Source organism: Lytechinus variegatus, chromosome 18 (genome assembly GCF_018143015.1).
Source record: "Lytechinus variegatus isolate NC3 chromosome 18, Lvar_3.0, whole genome shotgun sequence".
Lineage (NCBI taxonomy): Eukaryota > Metazoa > Echinodermata > Echinoidea > Temnopleuroida > Toxopneustidae > Lytechinus > Lytechinus variegatus.
Genome location: NC_054757.1, coordinates 15,026,785 through 15,045,388, shown reverse-complemented (window position 1 = coordinate 15,045,388; position 18,604 = coordinate 15,026,785). Strand labels below are relative to the sequence as shown.

The following is an 18,604-nucleotide window of genomic DNA, read 5'->3' as shown; positions in this document are numbered from 1 at the left end:
ATTTACTTAAAGGGGGTGCTGGTTTGGAACAATAATATGACAAGCACTAAAAAGGGGACAGTTTTTCATTACAAAATAAAGATGATTTGGATTTTGGAAAAAAAAATGGACAAGCAAGCCCCCCCCAAAAAAAAAAAAATAATAATAATGTTTCACTATAAAATAAGGGTATTTTGGGTTTAATTTATACCTTTTAACATTCTTGCCAGATTTTCAAATGTGCTGCCGATAGTGTTTAACACACGCAGCACCCCACTCCCATGCAGGACCATAAACTCTTTCCTTCTTTCACACACACAAAAAATAACTATCACTCGTGTTGCACTCTCTTTGGTAGTGCCGTCAAAAAATACTCAGTTTGGCGTGAATTTAGAGTGAACGTACGAATTATTTGAATAATTTTAACTAAAGAATTAGTGATATTCACTCGACAACCAAAATTTACTCTTAATCAAATGATCCACTTTCTAAAAGGAGTGAATTTTTCACTCGACTTTTTTTCAAGAGAGAGAGAGTATAACCAAGGCCTCTTGAGTAGTGCAATCGCATTGTTCACGATTCACTCTCGGTTTCGAAAGTCGATAAAAGCCAGGTGCATTCACGGGAGATACAAGACTCTTGCTTAAAAGAAATCAATTTAATCTTACCTTTCCGAGCATTGCACTTAAAGACTGGATCGTTGAGATACCAAATAGGTGTTGGCGAAGCCTTTACAGATATCGACGCTCTCTCTCTTTCTACATCTGGTACTACTAACACGCATTCAGAGCGAAAGGGGTCTCTTTACACTCAAAGAAATCACTGTTTACGTGTGAAGATTCTGGTTGTATACTTACCCTTTTCATTTGCAAATAATAGAGTTTTATGAGAAAGTTGAAAACAATAGAACATAGGCTTGTTCTTTGCTACGCCCCATCAGTCAGCCTTGGAGCGAATTTATTAAGGTTGTCTTTTCCGATCCAAACTGTAAATCCATCCCCGTTTTATATTTTCTTAATATAATTACCGATTGTGATAAGCAGTCAATTTTTAATTACATATACATGAAATAATACAATTAATCGGGTGGGAAAAAATAATCCATCATTGCCTCCTGGAATCGTGTTCTTTTTTTCAAAATGTATCCCTAATATTTATTTCAGATCCAATTTGACTTGACTGTCTTAGGTTATCATGTCTGTACGCCCAGACTGCCAGAATTGCCACCTAAAATTTGTTTGTCATATCATTCCGTACATTGGTGTTGACGACCTGTCGCGTTATTGATTCGAATGGCATTGAACTTTATCAGAAAGGGGTAGACAATGATGTATGTAATCTGGCATCACATAATGTATCATTTTGCAATGATCGGTTTCTCACACTGAACAGCCCTTGCAGACACTAGATACACCATCCAATTTATCGGATAATTGTATTTTTCCGTCTCTGTTTCTGTTTATGGTAACTCCCGTGGAAACTCGACAGCTTTCTGGTAAACGCTTAGCTGGTATAACCAGTTAATTGAAAACATGTTTGGGTTAATCAATCATATTGGCTGACGTTATAGACTACAAAAACTAATCTCTGGTCTTTTGATCAAAGTGGAGGCAACGTCAGAGTGGGGATTCGAACTCACAACCTTGAAATTATGAGTCCAACGCTCTAATCACTGGACCACAATGTTTGTTTTATTCTAACGTGGTTGAAAATACTCTATCGGCATTGCTCCTTTGACTTGGTCTTTCAATTATTATCAACCTCTTTTGCTGGTATAAAAATCACTAGAAACTTAATTACACAGTCACCCCCTTCTATCTCTGTCTCTATCTCTCTCTCTCTCTCTTCATTTCTCGTTATCCATTTCTTCTTATCTCGTTATGTTCTGGTCAAAACTCCTGATTGAGGAATTTACGTATAGATTTGCTAAAAACAAACAATTGGAGTAATTTGAATATTCCTTCGAATAATTTTTTTTCTCACATGTGTCCTTTTAAATAACATTCCGTCACCCTCTGCCTCAGATCTTTCAAGATGCCCCCATTTATATTTTTGCGATTTCCAACTTTATATCAAGCTAAGTCGCGAAAACGTAGTCAACTCAGCATCCTATTCGGACTCGTGGGTCATTTTAAAAACCCTCGTCGGGGACATTGTCTGACTCTGAAAGTCAGATCTGTGTTGTAAGAAGTGACTACTTAGTGGTTACAAATTCACGGTTTAAGATTTATTCTTTCCGTTTGATATAAAATACGCTATAAAAATGACAACGCTCTTTTCTTTTTGTGTTTTTTTTTTTTTGGGGGGGTAGTGTAACAATTATTTCCTCCCACATACCGCTTGACCTTTTCATAAACCACTTGTTCTCTCTCACTTGCAGTTTAAAGACCGTACCGTTCACCCTTCCACCTGCCCCCATCCCGCGGGAGCGCATCGGGGGCTTCACATTCCCCCCTCCGGCCTCACCCATGCCTGACATGCTGGACCAGCCGGACATGAGAGGATCGGCAGAAAGGAGGCCCTCGGTCACCATGGAGCGGAGGCCGTCCTACGCAGGTAACCATGACAACGCCATTCTGTGTTTAAAGCTTACAAACTAAAGGAGATGTATTACCTTGAAACATATTCTGCATATCAAAATGTTTTGTTCTATTCCTTTTTTCAAAACCTTCATTAGTAACGATCACCAATACTTTGTGATAACTGGATGTATTTACATTATACATATTGTCAGGAAAACAAACAATCGGTGACTTAATTCACAAATTAATCTTCACTATCCACCCGTCTCCTGTGTTTTAATTCTGATTTTTACTATCCAGGATGCCAAGTCCCCATCATTAATCAAGAACAGCAAAAGGTCATCTCGTCGTCGTCGTCGGCGTACGATCAGGAGAACGATGGACGTCGCGATAGCGTGGGTACCCTCAGCCTATGCAGCGCCGATTCCGCCGAGGGAGGTTCCCCTACCCACAATACCAGTTCACCCCGGACAAACTCCCGCAGACCGTCCGCCACGGATATCATGAGTCCGCCAGTTGGTAAGTCATCATAATCCCAATTCAGTCACATTCACGTTCACTTGATACTAACGCCCTCATGCATATGACGTCATAATCTCATTGCGCCCTCCCTCTGAGGGTATAGGAATACGCGTAAACGGAGGGATGCAACAGCTGCACATCACCAACGCATGCGAGGCAATGGCTTCACCCTCCAAGACGGCGACGAAAGGACACGAATGCATAAGGCCTAAAGTCATTCCAAGGGACATAATACCAAACTGACCGATGATAAGCCATTACAAAAACGTAAAAGATTTTGTCGATGTATGGTCGTTTGGTTGATGTGACTGCAATATTAGCTATTTCAAACAGAGCCGTTTCAATAAATTAAGCCTTTACGAACGAAAACCAATAGCAGTGACACCAGGGGCGGAATCGGGATTTTCCAAGGGGGGGGGGCACATTTTCCCGATGAAAGGAATGGTTCTCAAAAGTGGGGAGCACATCCAGCCCCCTGGATCCTGCCACTGAGTGACACGTAATATGAATAATTATGATGTCGAACATTTTGCTTATTTTGACAATTGAAAATATTTCAATTGAGCACAATTGAATTTCGCCTATTTCACTTTAAGATGTTTTTGACGGAAACTCAGTGATTTATCATTCATATTCCAGTTCATGGAATGAACTTGATTGAGAGTGAGATATTTTGTTTGACAGGATAAATCTGTTGGTAATGAGCACTGTAATATAAAACCCAAATACTTTCAACCTGATATCTAAAGTAGATATGAAGTTACTGATTTCAACCCATAAAGTAATGATTATGATGTTATAATGTAAAATGGTACGTGGAGTTTATAGGATTAGCAGCCGATCTTTGCTATGTGGAGGGGGTGGCAGGGAGCGGCGGCAGCAATAATGCAAAAAGGGCAAATTAGGTTCTGTCAAAGACCCCATCCGGCTCCTGAATTACGATTTTGGGGAGGTATTTTCTTGAAGAAAAGAAGGGAAGATTCAGGAACCTCTCCCTCCCCTCCTCAGTCCACCAGTTCATTATTAACTTTAGCCTTCCCTAATCGTTCCATTAACTTTTTCCTACTTTATGTTTATATTTTTGAATGCGTCACATTGCGATTATTTGCCGTTTTCCATTGCGGTAGCTGCACAAAAATATTGATTCTTTCTGATGGAAACCAATGTGAACTTACATGCGAAATTCCATGCCCGGCTCTCTGTTTCCCATTCCTTTATTAACTAAATAACTAATGCATTACCCTTTCATAATATCATTAAATAGCATTGAAGGAGAGATCATCGTGGCCTCGTTAGACCTTTTGAACCTTACCGCCGAGCACATTTATTGCATCGTGAATTAGGCACATTAGATTCTCAAGGGCGTATTTAACCACTTAATGAAACAATTTATTGGAAGATGATACGATAAGGCTCAAACAGGGGCGGTACGACTATACGCTGATTAGAAGGGGGCGACCTTAGCATTAACACATAATTTTTTACTCAACTGAATCGGGGTTTGGTGGCAGAGTGTCCGACTCATGAACGGGAGGTCGTGGGTTTGCTTACGGGTCGAGTCTTACCATGCTTAATAAAGTCTTTTTTCGTTAAAATTGTACCCATTGCCTACGTGTCGGACGCTAGACGTATAAGAATAGAGAAGGGTAATCATAAGAATATTATATTTTGAACGGCCCCTGGGGATCAGTTCATAAGAGCTAGAGTGGCAACACTCGTAGGACTTACCATTGTATTAATAATAGGTCCTGGGGTTTATGTACACGGCCTTATCATTTTAAAACTCTCCTTTCTTCTTCCTCCTCCTTTCCTTCCTCTTAAATATATATTTTTTCTCCTCAAATTCAAAGACGGGAGTCACCTCTGGGGACAAAGCTAGGTTCTTGGGTTCGGACCCCTATTGTATATGCCAATGTAGACAAGGAACATGAAAAACAAGCTGAGCAGTGTTTTTTGTATGTGTGTTCGTTTAAAAAAAACATAATCGTTCCCCTATACCCGCTATTATAACAAGAAGAGAATTTCACGTATTTTAAAGGGATTTTCAATTATTCATTTGCTCTGTGAAAATTACATGCAAGTATTTTCAGTAGCCTGTAGACTTTCCAGTGGAAATCTCTTGAGGAATTCGCACGAATACTCATCAGTGCCCATTTGCTCTTATATGGGAATAATGCCTTTTGAAATTACAGAATGCAAGACTATGAAAAGTTCCTGTATGAGCCAGGACACACCTGAGTAGTTATCTTAAGATATAAGGAACTTTAATATAAAAGCAATAGTAAAAATATAGAACTGTATATCCGATATAATTTCATCTCTGTTTGGGGGGGGGTTATAGCTGGCATCTAGGGGGAGGGGAAGGTGTTAAAATATGGGATTTGAGAACAGCAGTTTTGTGTTAATTTCACAAAAAATAATCGCAATCTATGTTACGTAGTAATCATAATGTTTCATAATATAAACAGCAAATATTTTTTTTTTGCAATAATTGGGGAATTCTACTAAATAAAATTATATAACACTGCTCACATCGAAACAAACGATCCGTGATAATACGATAAACTAACCAGATGAACATCGACCTGAAAATAATATAGGCTAATAGTTAAAGGAAATAGGCTTCTTTTCGGCATCGTCAGATCTATTTATTACGGTACGCCAAGACTCAACCCATGCGTGTACTGCAGTACACAGAGAAACCGGTTTTGTTTTCATATTAGAGGTGGTGATGACGTAGGTTGTCCGAGCTTGTATATGTCTTGCGTGCCTTGTATATCTTAGCATTCGAAGAGGTCTTCTTCTTACCTTCGACTTCTTCACTTATCGTATATTGAAATCACCATTTCAGGAACCACACAGTTTGCATTAACTTTGTATACGATATCACGTTTTCGAACAATTTTTGGTTCGACATTCACTTACAAACTGTTGCATAATTTCGTTACCGCGTACCTGGTTGTCGCGAATTTGATCTAAAATTTCGCGCGGCAAAAATATTGCGCAAATTGTTGAAGGGGGCACCAAGCCCCCCCCCTCAAAAAAAATCATATTAATAATATCGTCTGGATCTGGGTCTCGTAACGTATAGTCTTGGCGATCGACTTTGAGGCTGATTTTCACGATTGATTGCATAGATTAATGCATATGATCAATCGTAAAAAAAAATCAGCTTTACGATCAATTGCTTAGCTTTAGTCACAGGAAGACAGGAGCCGGATTTGCCATTATGACTGTCGCACCACGCCTAACAGTGGTGTAACTACGTGCCCCCCCCCCCATCGGCTGCCCCCCCCCCAAAAAAAAAAAAAACCGTATATTAGAATTGGTGAGATTATGAGATATGTATTTTCTCCATGAATTCCTAAAAAATATACTTGAAATAAATATAAAAAATAACCCTGTTTGGATTAAATATACATGTATACAAAACATTTTACCTCGCATTGTTTGTTTAGTGAGACAGATATGTATCATGATTACAAAATTTTGCCTATGATATTCCTTTTTTAGGTCTTAATATCCGAAAAATTTCTGCTCGAGCTACGCGCTCGCATTATTTTGTTCAATGAGAAACAATCCATTTAATGGCACATTCCTTAAAATGTCTCTAATAGCTCAGCATACCTGGCAATTGAGCGCGCTTCGCGCGCCAATTAGTGGCTCGATGTTTTTCAGTGCTGCATGATGCCCCCTAATACCGTGACCCATGGTACGCCACTGACTCCTAATATATCGAGAGATAACGTTGCAATATCATACTCGAACATATAGGATCAGAACATTGTAGCTTCTAGTGCCCTGTCAGCATCGTTAGTAGAGCGGTACAGGAATCATTAAAAACATTACACGGAGGACTGGCTTTATCACACCTTTTAATGCCAAGGCCATTGCGGACTGGTTTAATTTCAGTCGACTATATCACGAATGCAGATGAAGAACACGCTTTTATCCTTTTTCTTCTGTAAGACAATATCCTTCCCCGGCTGAATATCGCAAACGAAATGGAATACATGAGAGAGGTTTCCATAAATTATTCAGTTTTCATTAAAGGTGATTTATGGCAATGTCAAAAGGACAGGTGGAAGATGCCTTCTAATTATCAATGAGCACACTATATTTTTATTCTTGATGCGCCTCACAGACTGGGTGCGATGAATTCATTACTATGGCTCTTGTTTTGGAAAAACCTGACACGCCCCCACATACAAACAACTAGACCGAGATTAATGAAACAAGGAGTAGAAGAATTATTTTTATCACATCCATATCGGTGAACTAGTTTGGGATGGACAATATTTCCGCCTGGTAATCATTCACTTCTTTCTCTAGGATATTCTAGGACATTATTTGATATAGTTTTTGATACCAGTTACAACCCCAACTCGTATGGAACCAAAGTAAATTTCCAATATGGCTGTTGGAAATGTCAGAACGTGCAATTCCATCCATCTCTTCATTTGCATTATTTTCAATGGGGTGGTAATTTTTTACATCAATAAAAATGAATTGATATAAAAATAATTATACCTATAAATATCAACAATATTAGCACTGACGCGCATGATGTTTAAGTAGCGCAAGACCCCTTCTCCCCCCACCACGACCATGCCCATCCTCTCCCCCCACACATTAAATCCGGTAATCACCTTCAGATTCCGGTAGTACTCAAATCATATATATAATTATATATATATATACATAAAAATAAAGCAAATATATAAAAATAAAGCAAGGATGTATTATTAAGGTCGCGTGACTGCCTCCTTGTCTAATTTCAGAAGTGAATTTTTTTTTAATTTGTCTATTCGTGGCCATGGTACTTGTTGCCACTGATTTTACGCCTGAAAATCCAATTAATTCTTATGAAGGATATTTTCATATCAATAGAAATGACCTAGAATTCTGAAATAGAAATTGGTCCATTTTACTCTTGATCTAGATAATCTCACTTTTCACACATGCTTTTGCACACTCTGGTTTAATGCCGCAACTAAATTAATTTATGCTTGTCCTCGTTTTTCTTCTATTTCCTTTCTCCTATAATAATGATAATCACAATAATGAAAGTAGTAGTAGTAATAATAATAATAATAATGATATAGGTATATTTACCCAGGGAAGCCACTTTAGTTCTGAAAACTGTTTTCCCAGCGGGCCTTGTTATTATTACATGTATCACCTCTGCTTTAGCTGGGCTGCCTAGGCGCTCAAGCATTCAAGGAATTTCTTCCTACCAGGTACCCATTCACCTCACTTGGGATGAGTGCAGCACAATGCGGATACATTTCTTGCTAAAAATTACGCCATGACCGGGATTCGAACCCACGACCCTTTTTTTCAAAGTCATGACCTCCTATATCATATTGCTATTTCTACTTTTCCCCATTCCTCTGGTTTGAAATCACTGTTTTACAGTGAATTCACCTGTTTTAAGGTCCTAATCTTTTTTAAGGTCCTAATTGATGCATATTGTGTCTGTGATGTGTTTAAAAATGGGTGCCTAAAACATTACACATCACGCTCATTATGCAGTAAATAAAATTCAAAGATTTACGAGTGACCGGAATCACCATCACAATTTGATATACATGTGTTTAAAATATTGCTTCCAGCAGAGAAAGTAATTTGATTCCTTTCCCCCATCAGATATGTTGAGTGTCTAAGTGATTTCTTAATAGTGTAATAAAACACACGTCATTTTGGGGAGGGATTATGGAGAGATAAACATCATGTTCATGATAACAATGACTTAAAAAGATAAGATATGTATGCTCTTCATAAATTCAAAAAAAAAATAATCCTAAAAAAAATAAGTAAATAATAAAAAAATCACCGTTTCGGGGGTTAATATACATGTATACGAGACTTTTTTTTTGGGGGGGGGGGGTAACAAGACCTCTGTAGAATGTAAGGCCTATCTAATTTCTCTAATACCAGGAGATGATAGTTATATTTAAAATTATTATGATAAACAGTTTTCACGGTTATTCATTGTGACCGTGGTTATGATCATAGGAATATATATCAACAACTACTTTACCCTTTGCTTTCGATTTAAATACGTATTTAAAAAGTATTTTCCTATTTTAAAATGCAACCCGCAGTGATTGATATCGATGAGTACCATATAATTTACTTAAAGGTCAAGTCCACCCTATACAAATGTTGATTTGAATCAATACAGAAAAATCAATCAAGCATAATGTTGAAAATTTCATCAAAATCTGATGTAAAATAAGAAAGTTATGATATTTTAAAGTTTCGCTTATTTATCACAAACAGTTAAATACACAACTCAATGACATGATGCACATGAGAGAGATGATGATGTCCCTCACTATTTCTTTTGTTTTTTATTGTTTGAATAATACGTTATTTCAATTTTTACAGATTTGACAATAAGGACCAACTTGACTGAACCATTACATGTTAAGGCGATGGTAATTCCACGTGTTCAGGGAGGAATGAAAAAGTTTGTTTCAAGGACAATGAGGAGAAAATGGCAATAAATCATATTTCATATAATGAAATACAAAAGAAATAGTGAGTGTGTGATGTCATTACACCCCTCATTTACACAACACACAGGATGTGCATATAACTGTTTTGTAAAGTCAAGTGAAACTTAAAAATGTCATAACTTTCTTATTTTACAACCGATTTTGATGAAATTGTGAGTGCTATACTTGTTGGATTTTTCTCCTTTTATTCAAGTCAACACTTTGTTGGGGTGGACTTGTCCTTTAAAGAAAAACAACATAATCATATTCGGCTGAACTTTAGGAAATCTACAATGTTTCATTGAAAACTTCGGATTACAGACAGAAACTGGGACAGAATTATAGACAAATAGAGCAGTAGGTCCTTGCGCTGCAAACAGCAGATGTACCACACCGATGGCCTTTAAATTTGTATTGAAGTATACATATACAGTATCTGCTGAACTAGATGCTCCTCATGTTCGCTAAGCATACACTCTCTGAGGATGACTTGAAACACTTCCATAAAATGCCACCATTCTTGAATTTCTGCAAGAAATGTGTTTCGCATATCTCAACAGCATTAATGCCCTCACCTTCTTTTACGACAATCTCCATTTTTTATGTCGTCTGATTTCACCTGCCTTACTCTTAAATGTTCCCTTCATCTACTTGACTTCAATTTCAGGATTGAAAAAACAGTGACCCCGCTCTTTAATCCATTTCCATATCTCGGATTTGATTGGGACGAGATTGAATTCCCTGAAGAGCAAGGACAAGTAAAATCAGTTCCACTGAGTTATTAAATAGGATAGGTTTACATAAGGTATAATGTACTCTTATTACACCTGCTTATAAACGATATTCGCTTAAGGACTGCAGGATAGAGGGGCGGTGCTGTGTACATTCGGAATTCCGAAGCTTCGTTATTCCGAATGAGGTTCGTTGTTCCGAAGGTTCGTTAATCCGAAAACGAAATGAGGTTCGTTCTTCCGAAGGTTCGACAATCCGAAAACGAAATGAGGTTCGTTGTTCATTTCGTTTTCGGACTAACGAACCTTCGGAATTACGACTCTCATTTCCTTTTCGGATTAACGAACCTTCGGAATTACACCACAAATATTCGGATTAACGAAACCTTTTTCGTTTTCGTATTAACGAACATCGAGGTATATGCAATTTACGTGTTTCGGAATTACGAAGTGTAATGGGTATTTTGATACGCGGGCAAAACAACCAATAGGTGACGTCACAATTCATGTAAATAACAGGAACAATATAGAGTTATGCGACCTCGACCACTTGTTTGGATACCTTACTATCTTTTTCAAATCATTTTCTTCTCACCCCCCCTTCCTAATTTCTTCCTTTTCACTATTTGAAGAATTCTGGGCGGTCATCCTATACATACTGGTTTGGTGACATACGTAAAAAACAAGATATCAAAATAGTGGACAACTGTTTTTTTAAACACGTGCCCTTATAATCGCCCCCCCCCCCCCCCCACCACCACCACTCTTTGTCATCGCGCCGTTTTACTTTTTCCCCACAACCAGTTGATTCTAACATGCCCACCATATTGCATCATATCATATTGATCCATAAGATGTCCAGTTTTGAGTTTTATGCATTCATTGTATTGTCAAAATAAATTTGCAATACAAAAAGCATATTTCAATGTGACAAATATGTAACAGAGGAGCGATAACAAAATTTGAATATAATATTGTAAGCATGGGATATTACAAAAGTAATGAAAAGGGTAATAAAAATGCAGATGCAAACTATTAGACGAAAAATCAAATGCTTGAGTCATAAAGCATTCCAAAAAGGCTGGAAGTTTCCAAGACTAACATCTACCATTTTTAACCTGGATATCAAGCCCCAGTTTCTCTAAACGCGAGGTATAAGTTACCCCTTTTCGCATCTTCATGCATACTGGTGGATTCCCTTCGCATTGGATGCCCCATTGCCTTCGTAACCGAATCCACCGTTTAAATAGGATTTCTTAGAACGATAATATTCTTTCGCCGTCCCGCAACCACCTGGAGGACAGAAGCACATAATAAGCCAATATCATTTAACATCTACCTCGGACGTCTCTTGATTATATTCACCAATTGACAACGGTAAGGAGAACGAGAGACTGGGATAGCATTTTAGTCCAGTCAAACTAGCCAGAATAGGGGGGTGACCCGCCACTAATTGCAACACTTGATTTTCCACTGCAATGCTTTCCAGGAAGGTCCCCTTAACAACATACTAAAGTCCCAAAAAATCCAAGCAGTGGAAATTTATGAAATTTGCATATTATGCAAATTAGCCATAAAAAGTTAGAAAAATAAGGAAAATAGTCCAAAGATTACAAATTAAGCGTCCAAAACAATTTAATTTGAGCGAAAAGTAATGATAAATAATTGTATTCAATGTTTTTATTCAAAAGCGCAAAGAAATCTACCTAATTTGCATATTATGCAAATAAGCATCCTTATATGGAAATATTTCAAGATATTGTAATTGTTCTCATATAGACTGCTTGAAAACATTTGATTTATGTAGACATTTATATGCCACTATCACTAAGCATGAGAATTCATCACAATGCCTGAAAATTAATTTGCATATTATGCAAATTTGCCATTAAAAATAGGAAATAAGGAAAATAATCCAAAGGTTATATTATTAAATGTCAAAAGTAATTAATTTGAACAAAATTTTAATGATGAATAAATAAGTACAATGTTTTTATTTCAAAAAGCTACCAAATCTGCCTCATTTGCATATTATGCAAATAGGTATCCATATATGGAAAATGTCAAGATATTTTGATTTTCTCACATTGACTGTTGTTCAAATCATTATGCTGCTATCACTAAGCATGCATATTTATCCTACTATAATTTGTATTTAAGGAAAATACTGGAAATGTGCTCTTCACGTCCTGAAGCCATGTTGTTAGTCTGACAAGATGATGCGATTGGCAAGAACAAAGCACATTATTTGAAATTGGTGAGTAGTTTGTTAGAGCTGACATCCCTTTCTTATATGGATAAGAACGACAGAAGGGAGGCCAAGAAAAGCAAACTTATGGCAGGTGAGATCTGATGAGTAATCTCATTAAGAAGTGTAACAGAGATTCCATCTGGCCTAGTAGCTTCATGCAGATTGTTTTCTTTAACAATTTATTCAGTAGTTTGGCTACACCCGCTTGACTCTGGCTATGTCTGGGTCACAACAGGGTTCAAGGACTTGCAGAGCAGCGTCATGATCATCATGATCAGTGGTAAATACTAAGACTAAAAAATCTGTTGTCTTCCAATGTAGTCATAGCGCATGATATTAAAGGCTTCCAACATGCTAGTTGTTACAGCCTGGATCATTGCCAATCCGGTCAACAAATTATGTACTATAGGCTTGTCTACAAACCATTCTATGGTCCTCCTTCATGCACTGTAGCTATTCTGAGCTTCACCTTACTGATGCTCAACATTCGCAAGCCTTCCTATAAAACTTTTCTTCCGACACAATTTATGTCCAGTGTCTCATTGAGGCAACTTGTGTCGGAAGAAGACAAGGGTAATGGTTTGATTCTTGTCAAAGTCCTCTTGATTGACATTCAATCTCCTATGCTCGACTTGTCGGATTTCAGTACAGAGAGTTGTATGATTGTCCAAAGTACATCTGCATGACACTATGAAATTCAGCATTCCTCCAAAAGACATCCTTAGTCATACCATAATTTCTGAAAGGTTTAGTCCTCTGTATACCCTCACGGTATACCAATGACTAACACAAAGTGGCAAACAAATCCTGGAATGGGTACACACTGTTTAATCAATGTTGGATGGTATTTGATAGTGATGTTAAAGGTGTTCCGTTATGTTGTTTCCTCTTGTTGGAAAGGCAATAATCTGGCTTAGTCCTTCATCTGTTAACGTCTACTTGGTTGTTCATTGTCTCACTGAGGAATTTCCATTTGCCATATATATCAGGAAATTGATATTGTTTGCATACGATTCGCTTAGAAACTATAGCTACAATATATGGATATAGCTGCCATCCTTAGGAGATTCATCAAAGAGGAAAGAACAGAAAACGGATGCTTCATCCTGAAGCAGCAACTGGATTCAGCAAGGACGTCTAATCATGATTCCTGTATCTGAAAAGATGTCTATATACACTTTAAGCCTTTATCATGACTTTATGAATGGCTTTCATGTCGCTCGTATGGGCAAATGCTCATTGGTATTTATGAACCATGCCCAGGGATCTCGTGATCCAAGGAAGTTACTCTTATTCACCACCAAGACAAGTGGTGTGCTACAAAGACCAAATATTCAAAGCTAACGAGCTTTTATTCGTACTGGGTGTGACATCTTGTACCGATCACTTGACAATGAAGGAACATGCTAGCGTGGACTATACTAGCAAGAAACGCAAAGACTCTACCAAGTCAAGGAGAGAGCAGGACTTGGGTAGAAATATGAAGCATTCAAACAGTAAGACCCATGTAGAACTGACTCATCATTGCACAATATGAGTGGGGTATCTGCTCCGATGGTAACTGCTCATGAAAACAGTCAATATCAACCAAGCAAGGTCATCAAGGTTACATATATATAATCTACGTGGAAATTTAGAGGAAAATATCACAAGTTTTCTTGATTATTTATAACATGCCGGATGCTTATTTGCATAATATGTACATTCCACTTCAGATATTAAGCTGATAATTAATGTACTAGGCATTCTTAGTAGTCATATATTGATCTAGATTCACAGAGGGGAGACCTTTGACATGTTTGAAGGGCCTTTCAAAGACCAAAAATTGGCAAGGTCTTATACAGCAGTCTCCAAGATCACTGAATTTTGTCATCTCTGTGGAATGGCTCAGAAAGACCCCTCGAAGAACTCTGAAAGACACTTGTCCTATAAAGATGTTTCAATGGTCTTTCAGAGATGTCTATGCATCAAGTGATCATTCAGAAATTCTTTCCATAGACTTTGCCTGGTCTTTCAATTATCTTTTGATGATTTTTCAATGATCTCTCATGAGTCTTACAGTAATCTCTGAAAAATCACGAGAGACTGCCGAAAGATCATAGAAAGACTAATAAGAACTTTGAAAGTTTATTGAAAGACCACTGAAAGGCCAGCAAAAACAATTTTCCTGTAAGACAGCTGAAAGACTGTTTTGAACCGTTTCAAAAAGTTTTGGACTCACGAGGACCACAAAGACCATTGAAAGATCTATCAGGAATCGTGAAAGACATCAGAGATCTTTAAAAGTTCGTTGAAAGATCAAGCAAGTTTTATGGTCTTACAGCAGTCTTTCAGAGCTCTTGGTCTCTCTGGAATAAGGGTTTAACTGTTTGTATGAGAAAAATACAAATTTCTGGGTTGTTTTTTTTCCATACAAGGATGCTCATAATTATATATGCAAATGATGTAGATTTATTTACATTTTTTTATTTGAAGAATTATTGAATTTGTAAAAATTATTATGAACTTCCATTCAATTTATATTGTTTTCCGCACTTGATTTCCAAATTTGGGATTATTTTCCTCATTTGCATTTTTTATGGCTAATTTGCATAAAATGCAAATTTTGTGATTTTCCTATGCTTGTCTATTTAATGGCTTTTAATATGGTGTTAACTTCCTGTAACTTAAGTCATTGCCATATTTAAATTTCAATAGATAATCTACTTGCATTTTTTTAGGAATGTATCACCAGTGTTTTCTTGAATATTTATTACATACTTATTTGCATAATATGCAAATGACACTACAGAAACTAAGCTTAATATAAATCTATTCAACGTCTTTAGTGATAGCAGCATGTAAATTTCAACATTATTGAAATTTTTAAGCAGTCAATGAGAGAAAACTCACAATATCTTGACAATTTTCCATATAAGGATGCTTATTTGCATATTATGCAAATGAGGTAGATTTTTTGCACTTTTGATAAAAAACATTGAATAGAGTTATTAATCATGAATTTTCGCTCAAATAAAATTGTTTTGGACACTTAATTTCTAATTTTTGGACTATTTTCCTTATTTTGCTAACTTTTATGGCTAATTTGCATAATATGCAAATTTCATAAATTTCCACTGCTTGGATTTTTTGGGACTTTTAGTATGTTGTTCAGGGGACCTTCCTGGAAAGCATAGCAGTGGAATATCCAGTGTTGCAATTAGTGGTGGGTCAAACCCTATATTGACTGGACTATTTCATGAAATGAATAGTCAATAGACAATTTGGCTCTGAGCCAATCATGCGCAAGGATTTCAGTAGCTTATAACATAATATTCGTTTCATGAAATGCTCCCAGGTGAAATAATTTTCGCTGCTTCTCTCATGGCTTTGCAAAGGTAGATATGAATAAAGGTATAGGAATTTTCGCTGCCTCTCCCACCGAGCGAGACGTCGCAAGGGTAGCTAGAGATTTGATACAGGAATTTTTGCTTCTGCTCTCAGGAATCTGCAACGTTAGCTAGAGTTTCGGGTTAAAAAAATATTCGCAGTTTCTTCTATAGTTAGCAAGGGGTTATAGTTAGCCAGGAGATTGGTTACGAACATTTTAATTGCTTCTCCACTATAATTTGCTTCGTTTATATTGGAATTACCAATAATAGTTCGTTGTTATTAGCTCACTGTGAACTTTGAAAAGAATTTGGATTGTCTAATCGGAATAAAGAATCGTGTCATTTCTGTAAATCCCTCTAAATGTCTATCAACCTATACGGTTTAAGATAAATTCCATACTATTGCAAAATTCGGAATCAAATCAGGAATATAGACGGGGTTGTTTATATTCCTATGAATATGGAAATAGATCCGCAATTACTTTCTCTGACAGAATTAAAATTGGGTTTACGTATGCGATATCTCAGGGGACTGATTCCTTCGTGAGATATGAGTTTAAGTGGGGCTCCACAGTAACGTATGACAGTCAATTAATGGTAATTCCATGCATCTCTGCCAGCTACAGACATAAATTGTTATAGATGGGACTAAATAAAGTGTGTCAGTTCACATAAGAGCTTATCACCCGATAGGGAACATGACAAATCTCAGCTGATATTTCAGATTGAAATGAAACTTTTATCTGGGAATAGTAATCCATTGTGAAGTCGCAATCGATATTCTAAAAGAAAATGTCAGAAAACGGTGCCACATTATATCTATTCATTTCGAAAGATGGGTCAGGGGGATAGAGCGAGTTGGAAGTCCTTTGTTCGAGAAGGTAAGCTATGAAAGATAGTGCAGTAGAGTGCATCATGATCATGCCACATTTGACAACCGCTCCCTCCCCCACACACACTGTTTACGGTTTCGTATCGTCATTTGAATGCAAATTTATTAAATATGATGACGAACAAAAAAAGTGACCATCCCCCACACACATACTCATACGAATGCCCAGCAATAGAAATACTCACGATTAACCCCCCCCCCCCTTCCACGCACACACACACAGTGATACACACACAATGATAAAGACCATGCACATGGTGATGTTTCCTAAATCGGGATGCCTTTGGAGACCATTCTTACCAAACTTTAACAGGCTTGAATGCCATGCATCGCATGAAACTAAATAAATTGATATATACATGTATGAGAAGACAATTCTGAAAATGTGCACAGCAAAAACTGTGGTGTTAACCGGTGTACATAGAGGACCACACCAGTTATTTTACACCGGTGTTGAATTGGTGGCTTAGTTTTACACCTAACGGTGTTATTACAACACCTTTTGTTGTTACATTTACACTCTTTGGTGTTACGTTTAATCTCTAGGGTGTAATTTTAACACCTCAGGGTGTGGTCCTCTATTAACACCAATTGGTGTCAGTTTTAACACCGCAGTTTTTACAGTGTATGTTCCTTGTTAGGATGAGGCTCGAATTACATCCCATAACCTATGTTACAGTGACACCATCGATACGGGACTCCAATCCGACCCATGGTATGTCATTTGAAATAACGTAATACACTGTAAAAAGAAATATTGGGTAAAAATTTTAACCAGCACGGGGGTAAATATGTGTCCAACCAATTCAGGGCAGTATTTTACCCAGTGCATTAAGCATATTGTCCAGTAAGGTTACAAAAAGATAAGCAGCAATTACTTTAGAATGGGCACAATTCCCATCACACTGGATAAATAAAAATGCCAAAGGAAATGCACAACGTTGGTTGGACACATAATTACCCTCATGGAGCAATTTTACCCAATATTTTGTAGAGTGTACATTTGTTTGGTCTGAAGTCAGTTTCCCGATGTAACTGTGCTATTGACCTTTATAAAGTTAAGTAAGCACTTATTGATTCCGATCTTGCTTACTGCCGAGGGCAGACCATAAAACTAACACCTCTCCAAAAACATGTTTGCTTTTATAACTACTGCTCCGTGCTACAGTCACACCGGTTAAACCGATTCCAGGCAAACGAAAGATATGACGTCATTATCGCTGAAATACCACCGGTTCGTCTAGCTCTCCAGTCGGTTTCGTAGATGTGACTGTAATGAATCCATTTTTTTTATTCTGACTGCTATTTTCATAGATAAAGGAGAACAATGTAACCTGCGATCACCATCTGCTAGTAATTTCACTCACTCAATAAGCAACTTGATTTATTAGGAAATTAGTGGAATATTAGTGGTCCCATGATAGACCCATGTGATAGGCCAGAGTTAAACTGTAGCACGTGATATGCAGCTTTGGATTGTCTAAAGATAATGACAACCTAAGAAGATTCGGAATGCCGACGTATACCTATGCTCTGTTAAGTGCGTAACTTTTCCTTCAATGCAAACTAAAATAGAGCTATACTAAGTCCATAATGCATTCATTAATTGTTAGACAGCAATTAGATGAAAAACATAAATAGGCTGTACATACGGCGAAGAGGATGTGGCATTGAAAAGAAGCAGTAACGTCTACTCAATAAATGCTTCTTTTCAGTTGAGCAACGCACGTTATAGATTACAATTTACAGATTGCAGGTCAAGGACTTCTTTTGACTAGATTCTTGGTGCATTTTTCTTGATATTTCCTATGGCATCAACAGCCCAGCCACTTA

The 18,604-nt window shown here is 37.3% G+C and overlaps 1 protein-coding gene across 2 annotated transcripts in view; it reads left to right on the top strand.

Annotated features, from left to right (window-relative positions):
* Nucleotides 1-18,604, top strand: part of LOC121431832 (synaptotagmin-15-like) — a 49,097-nt gene that overhangs the window by 11,177 nt on the left and 19,316 nt on the right. For both annotated transcript variants that reach the window (XM_041629589.1, XM_041629587.1), the window contains exons 2-3: nucleotides 2,360-2,535; nucleotides 2,802-3,020. In XM_041629589.1, the coding sequence (XP_041485523.1) occupies nucleotides 2,360-2,535; nucleotides 2,802-3,020 (395 nt within the window). The remainder of the gene's footprint in view (nucleotides 1-2,359; nucleotides 2,536-2,801; nucleotides 3,021-18,604) is intronic.